General features: G+C 40.6%; 1 protein-coding gene across 1 annotated transcript in view; it reads left to right on the top strand.

Moving 5' to 3' along the window:
- Positions 1–7,259, top strand: part of TMEFF2 (transmembrane protein with EGF-like and two follistatin-like domains 2) — a 133,170-nt gene that overhangs the window by 116,967 nt on the left and 8,944 nt on the right. Inside the window, exon 8 of the mRNA XM_009995260.1 lies at positions 6,968–7,091. Coding sequence (XP_009993562.1) covers positions 6,968–7,091 — 124 coding nt within the window. The remainder of the gene's footprint in view (positions 1–6,967; positions 7,092–7,259) is intronic.

Raw genomic sequence — 7,259 nt, 5'->3', positions numbered from 1 at the left:
GGAATCAAGGGACAAAAAGCAGCAAGGAGAGAGTGGAGGAGGTCAGAGAAAGTGATACAACAGCCTGCTTTACCTCCCTGAAGGAAGTGGTCACCCCATGGAAGAGTTGTGTCCAATGTGAACACCTGAACACTGAGAAAATACTAGTTTGGAGCAACATGTAAGCCCACATGGTTGTTTTTTTCTCTTTTTTTTCTTTCAGCTTAGCTAATATTGCTGGGTGTTTCTGATCAGACATGTAAGCAGTGGTTGCTAGCATGTGCTTGTATCACTGTGCTATTTTGGGGTTGTATTGCACCTTGTATTGCGGTAGCTACCTGGTAGCACCAACCTGTGTGTGTAGGAGCCTGGGCTGCTTGGGGTCTCTGCAGTGCCTTGGGGAAAGCATCTGTGCCCAGCCAGTCAGTACAGGTGGACCATGGCCACTGAAAAAACAAAGGTTAAAAAAAAAGATTGTGTTCAGTTTTCAGTAGACAAATGGTCTCTATGTACAGGAAAATTATTAATAAGTTGCCTAATTTCAAGCAGTCTTTTGAAATAAGGAAGATACATATACAGCTTATGTAAATAAAACTACTTCTCAGCTTCAAAAGTTCAGAGATGGCTTTAACATGTATAGCATAGCCTATATATATATATATATGCTGACAACCTGGAAGTGTTTTGTTCTCCATTTGAACATCTGGGGATTATTAGTGTCTTAATTCACTGGTTTCTATTATTAATTATGGCAGCAGGCTGAATAATTATGATACATTGCTGCAAAAGACAGAGCACAATAATTTATTTTTTTTCCAAGTGCACTAGGACATCTTGCCATCATGTCAAACATAAAAAGCACTAGATTGTTTTTAAAAAGGAAAGTGGAAGCTGTCTTATTCCAGAGAACTCATTTGCATAGGGACATTTAAAATTAATAAATTACTAGGTTGAGCAAGCCTATTTTGTGCCTGAGAAAAGAAATGAATGTAATTTAATTCCCAAAGTTCCATTTCTCTTTTTCCTCTTGATAAGGTAGCTAACATGGGGATGGTATTTTTTATGCAGTTTATGTGGAAAGCTTATCTTGAAATTCATACTTGGAGTGGCTGCAGGATGAGTTTGGGCTTGGGCTGCAGCACAGAGATGCCAGACGTTTTCAACTGACATTTGGTGTCTCCACCAGCTCTCAGGGAGAGTGGGCTGGTGAGCTCCCTCTGGAGCAGCAGCAAGTGCTTCCTTCTGAATTTTCACTGCAACGCCCACCCAAAAAATGATTTACAGGCAAGTTGCTTGTGCACATTTTCTATATTGTAAAGAGACACTCCAAATTCCTAAAATCAAAAGCAGGGTTTTAAAAGGTTTTAAAAAGGGGATGTACTAGGTTAATAGGCCAGGTCTGAGCAGCTGGTGGTTGTGAACAGCAGCCTGGCTGCTGGCACCTTTGTGAAGGGCAGGGTGTCTGGAGTTGTTGAGCAAAGACTTGGGAGAAATCTCTTTTCCTCTTATCAGAGCCAGTTCTGAGCTGGGATTTATGAACACATTTCTTCATTACAAGTAAGTGGAAGCCTGCCTGAGGCCTTCATCTGTGTAAGTTGCTGTGGGACCCTGCTAAAGCAATTCTGCACTTTCAGAAGGAGCAACACCATTACCATCTCATTCTTCCTGACTACAGAGGTACCATCAAACCTCTGCAGATGCTGCAAACGTTGCTGGGCTGAAGATGCTCCCCCCTCCCCCAGAAGAGCAGCACTTGCTGACTCTATGAAGACTTCAGATGAGTAATGTAGACTGTCCCTAGGCTCATTCATAGGATTCACCTTCCCACTCCTAGTCAATCACTGAAGCTCTTCCACAAAACTCAGAGCATCCTCTCTGCCTTTGCTCCACAGGTTGACTCTCTGGACCTTTATTTTTATTCCAGATAAGAATTGCCACAGCAAGTCTCTGATCATGCAGAGTAGAAGAGGTTTTTTTTAATTAAGTTCCCAATTCTGAGCTCTGCAGCATATCTTTGGGAGAGCTGGTGAGGAGGTAAAAGGAGTGGGGGGAGACACACTTCCAAAAGGATTTGAGAAGGCTAAGGACACACATGTGTCCCAGGAATCCCTTTCTCCCTTCGTAAAGCCTCCACAAATGTCATGTGTAAGGAGTCACTACCTCAATATCACCAAGAGCTTTCAGCTGCAAATTTGTCTGACTTCAGCAGTATTAAAAGATTAAATTATTATGTAAGTCAGTTCTCCTTAACCACTGCTCCCAATGAGATGGGTGTCCAAATAGCTTTTTCTGCACATCCTTCACTATTGTGTCCCTTCTTGATGAAATATATGTGTATATATGTATTTGCAGGATCTCCCTTGGTCCAGTGATGACTGTAGAAAAGGTATTAACATTGTACATAAGTCAGTATTTTCTCATATGGGCAGTTCTTATTTCCATAAGCTCCAACATTGCAGACTGTATAACTCAAAATCCTAACATGTAAACTTAGAGGCTCTGACCTTCTATTTTGCCTGCCTGAAATCACCAAGAAAGTCTCACTGATTCAAACATAAAGAACAGAGAATTATCAGCCCTTCAGAACTGATTGTTAAGTGCCTGGCAGTCAATATTTGGACATAGGAATCCTATTTTTGCCTAGATTTTTATCTAATTTCTTTAAAGTAGATTGCAGGAACTTATGTCTGGAAAGAATTTTCTGGGCACTCCAGGCAGTACTTCATATAATCCTCATCAAGGGCACTAATGGACTTAATCATTTGTCAGCTGAGATATTCCACATGTTCAGTTGTGTAACAGAAGCTCTGCAGTAGCTCGGGTGGGAGCTGGGGACCAGTGAGGCTGCCCAGAGAAGAATCTGGCTGCTCTGTTCTCATCACTTGCAGAGTCAGGTCCTGCAACCAGGCAGACTCTTTGGCTTCTGAATTTCAGCTTTCACAAGATATTTACCTGAGAATCCTAATGGTGCATGTTCTGCTTCCAAAACCTTTGAGGTAAAGTCACCTAAACCAGAAAATAAAACAAAAGGAATACAAAAGATCTTTGAAATAATTATTCTACTGCTTCTTGATGGAGGACAGGAACAACCATAGGTATTAAGGAATTTTGACAATGTATCTTTAGATGTGTTTAACTTTTCAGAAGATAATTTATCAGCAAAAGCAAGACCACTGAGTGTGTGGTTAGTCACACTGGGTAACTTTTCAGGATCCAATTTCTTACCCCAGTGAAATAGCTCATCATCTCAGTTGGAGACCAAGTGTTCAACTGGGAGACTCTTCTAGTAAGCAAGATGATAAGCTGTTTCAGTTAACACAAAGTAGCATCTGGCCTCAATGCATTTAAAAATAATCTGTTTTGACTATATCTTAGATGATAGGCTATCATGTCATGTTCTGGCACTAACAAAAGATGTGAACAATATGAAATGTCATGTAAGGCTAAAGATACAAGAAATGTTGCAGAGATGGAAAAGATGTTGGCTTCATCAAAGTGATGGTTTCTAGCAGAAAAATGCTTTAAGAAAAAGGGTTCTGAATACAGTTGATCTGAGGGTGAGGGTGTATTTCTTTTTAAAATAAAAAGCAGAAGCAATTTGAGAAATGTGGCAGGAATTACATTTGCTCAGGGTTAGGAGATAGTCCAATTTTTATCTTTTTTATCTTTTGGGGTTTTTTTTGTTGTTTTTTTGGGGGGTGCCATTAATACTTTCACATGTTGTTGCCACAATAACAATGCAGCAAGTCCAGTGTTTGAAGAGGAGCTACTGAATCAAACTTTACTGAAACCTGATGAACTTTGAGGTAGGTCTGTATTATTGTTCTAGGAATACAAATCTGCTGTGCTTGGAAAAAAAAAGTGGCTAATTTTGGCTTTAATCTTTGCTCTCTGTACCTGTAAGGATAGTGTGGTAGAGAGGTTTCCTAGGTTGGTGATACTATAATCTGATTAGTGAGAATTGCCTCCAGTCTTGAATTTATGCATAATCCCAAATTATAATAGAGAAGAAGTCTTCATTTGTTTAATTTAATTTTAATTTTTTGAACTCTGTATAATTCTTATTTGAATAATAATTTAAACATTTTTTAATTCATATCCTCTCTTTTTAGAAATTATTTATAGTACTTGTTTCATGGTGATATAAATCCTGTGATGCATTCATGACAGTTAGTACCTCATCAGAAGTGCTCAGATCCTTCTAGAATGAGAGCAGTCAGCTTTAGCATGAAGGAACTTTTGAAGCATGTCTTGGTGTTTGTGTCTCTATTTAAAATCTGAAATGATGTTTTATGTAATGAGAAAAATAACCTGTATTGAGGCAGGGGAATTATTTTGGGTGAACTCAAAATGTTCTGGAAGAGAACTTCTTTGTGTGAAGTAAATGATGCTTTGGCTTTGGTCTGTCTGTCAAACGACCAAAAGGGCAGATAAAAATAAATACAACGTTTTTTCCCCTTTCTGCCCTTATCTTCAATCCCAAACTCTTTTAGAGGAGTTATCAGTCAAAATTAGGTACTACAGAAAATTCACGTCCAGGTTTTGTGGTTTCTTCCAAGACAGATTATAAGTGTTCCTGTATGAAGAGTTTATCCTATGAAGTGCCAGCAAAGCTTGGACCATATAGGTTTTGATGCAGTAAAGCATTTTCCAACATAACATGACACTTAGAGATACAATCCCAAGTTCTGCAGGATCCTAGATTTATTTTAAAGTACACTAGGGACCTTTTTAAAGAAAATGCCTGCATCATTGCAGGAGGAGGAAAAATCATTCCTCTTTTTACCAGCCCTACAGCCTACACACAATGAGAGCATCTGCAAGTCTGGGAGGGGTCCTGGTCCCCTATTCAAGTCCTAACAGATCAGTCTGTCCTAAAAGTAACAGTTTCCCTCACCATCTTGAAAAAACTAAATGGTATCCTACTATTTTAGCAGCACTGCTGGGCTCATCTGAGAGTGGAGGTTGGTGGTGGTGCACAGACATCACAGACATGTCTTGATACCTGAGAAGGAATGATTGGAGTTAAACACGTAAGCACACACACACACAGAGGAGTCTCCAGTTCTTCAGACAGGAAGCAAGCTCCCACTGAAGGAAGACTGGGAGGAGACAGCATAATGTTTTCCACAATGGACAAAATATGTATTTATAAGGATCCTATATTTCTTACTGCAGTTTCCAGGACAGACATATATTTGAATGTTGACTGTAGCAGAGGTCCTGAACATTGAGCATGGTGCACAGATGATCACTACATGTGTATGGTGTTCAACAAGTCCTGAGCTCATCAGGATCTACCTGTGTGCACTGGGCAAGTCCATGGGCAGCTGGCATATGTCAACACAGGTTTTTTCTGTGCCAGGAAGATTTCCAGTTGGAAAAAAGGAACACACATGAAGTCCTGGTGGGTTAAGTCTCTCTATGTATGTATTTTACATGCTGGTGTGTTGCTTAGAGGATATGGGGTAGCCAGACACGTTTTGTGCCAGACCCAATGGACCTTCTACCCCACCTCCTTCCTGTAGCAGAAATTCCTGGGCAGGCTTTCAAAGGAAGTTATGCCATGCCTGTAGCTTCCCTCCTGCCATCCTGTCCTGCCCATGCCATCCCAGACAGAGCTGGCAGCCCAGGAATCACCACTGCACCATCATGTCCACATCTGCACTGCACTGTCATTAACAGCCTTCATGGCAGGAGAGGCAGACAGGGCTGTGTTCAACACACGTGTGGTGTAAAAGATGCAACAATGATCCACAGTGCAGTTCTGAAAAGCCTAACAATGTAAGAGAAGTTAAAACTAATGCTGTCTATGGGGATGCAGAGGTTGCCATGTCATTCTCATTTGCTGGGAGCTTGTCATCGCCTGTTTTAAAGTAAGGACAATATAACCAACTTGATTAGTGCAAGTTGTTAAGAGACTTAAAGCTCTCCTTGGACAGCAGTGATAGGAAGGAAATTCATTATGAAAATCTGCATCTTGGATCTGCCACACACATGCTTCCCAAAGGTGGGATAATACCCAAACATACCTCCTGCCAGCACAACTGGCTTGGAGGCAGAACACAAACTGCGGTTGTTTCATGACACTGGGGGACTTTCTTTGGAAGATACAAGGACTTCAACTTACTTGTGTGCAAACTACATTTCCTCAGACATCTATCAGGAGGTTTTTTTATCTTCTGTTTTTAATTACTCACGGCTAGACGATGCTATCACAGAGAACGGTTTTTTACCATTTGAGATACCATTAGTGGTGGTTAAATGGAAGAATTTGCCAAATTATGCATATTAGTTAACACTTTGGTGGCCTACAAAATTCATGTGTGTTTATTGCAAGTAGCACTCTGCATTTCAGCCCATAATATACGTGTTGAGCACATTCCTGTTTCAAGACTAAATGAAGCCTCCATTTTCCTGTCTGCAGGGAGGGAAGCATTTTCCAGGATTTGCAGTCTTGGTGACAGCTTAACAGCTGCAGAAGTAGGCACAGGAAATCAAACCATTTTAAAGGTGCCTGTGCTGTGGGATGAGAAGGAGGCCAGAGAGTATGGGTTGTGGGCATGCAGCACTGATGAGAAACTTCAGCTCTGGATTCCTGTTCCTCTACTTCAGGCATAAAATTATCTTTCTTAATACATTGTACTGAATGACTGAATGTATTGTAACAATATATTACATGCAAATGTCCCAAGTCTTCCTCCTAGCCTTGCCTGGGTGCAAGGAGACAGTCCTTAGAGGATAACAGAAATGATGAAGGATTCCTTATGTGCTAGTCTGTAATCAGTTTTTGAATAGTCAATTTTTTTTACTGGTGTCTCGTTTGCTGTAACGTGACAGGAATTAGATGTGCAAACTCCTGCTCTTGCTTCCCATAAACATCTTTCACATCTTGTTCTTCTGATTTTCCTTTCTTTTACACATTCTTTTCATCGTTCCACCTTATCCTGCATTGCCAGGCTAATGTTCGCTTCACCTGTGTTCACAGAGAATGCAAATAAACTGGAAGAAAGTGCAAGAGGGATCTACATCCCCTGTCCAGAGCATTACAACGGCTTCTGCATGCACGGCAAGTGTGAGCACTCCACTAACATGCTGGAACCGTCTTGCAGGTAACCTTTCTTCTACCAAGGATGAAATACTCATTTACAAAAGCACTTCATGTAGATAAACTATGGAAAATAATGATAACCATGGCCCTTCATACTATAAAAGCCCATTAGACTTTAATTACTCAACAAAGTCCCCATTTTATGTGGCAAAAGTGTATTGAGTTATGC

Source organism: Chaetura pelagica, unplaced genomic scaffold, assembly GCF_000747805.2.
Source record: "Chaetura pelagica isolate M959 unplaced genomic scaffold, ChaPel_1.0 scaffold33, whole genome shotgun sequence".
NCBI classification, from domain to species: Eukaryota; Metazoa; Chordata; class Aves; order Apodiformes; family Apodidae; genus Chaetura; species Chaetura pelagica.
This window is presented reverse-complemented; position numbering and strand designations above follow the sequence as displayed.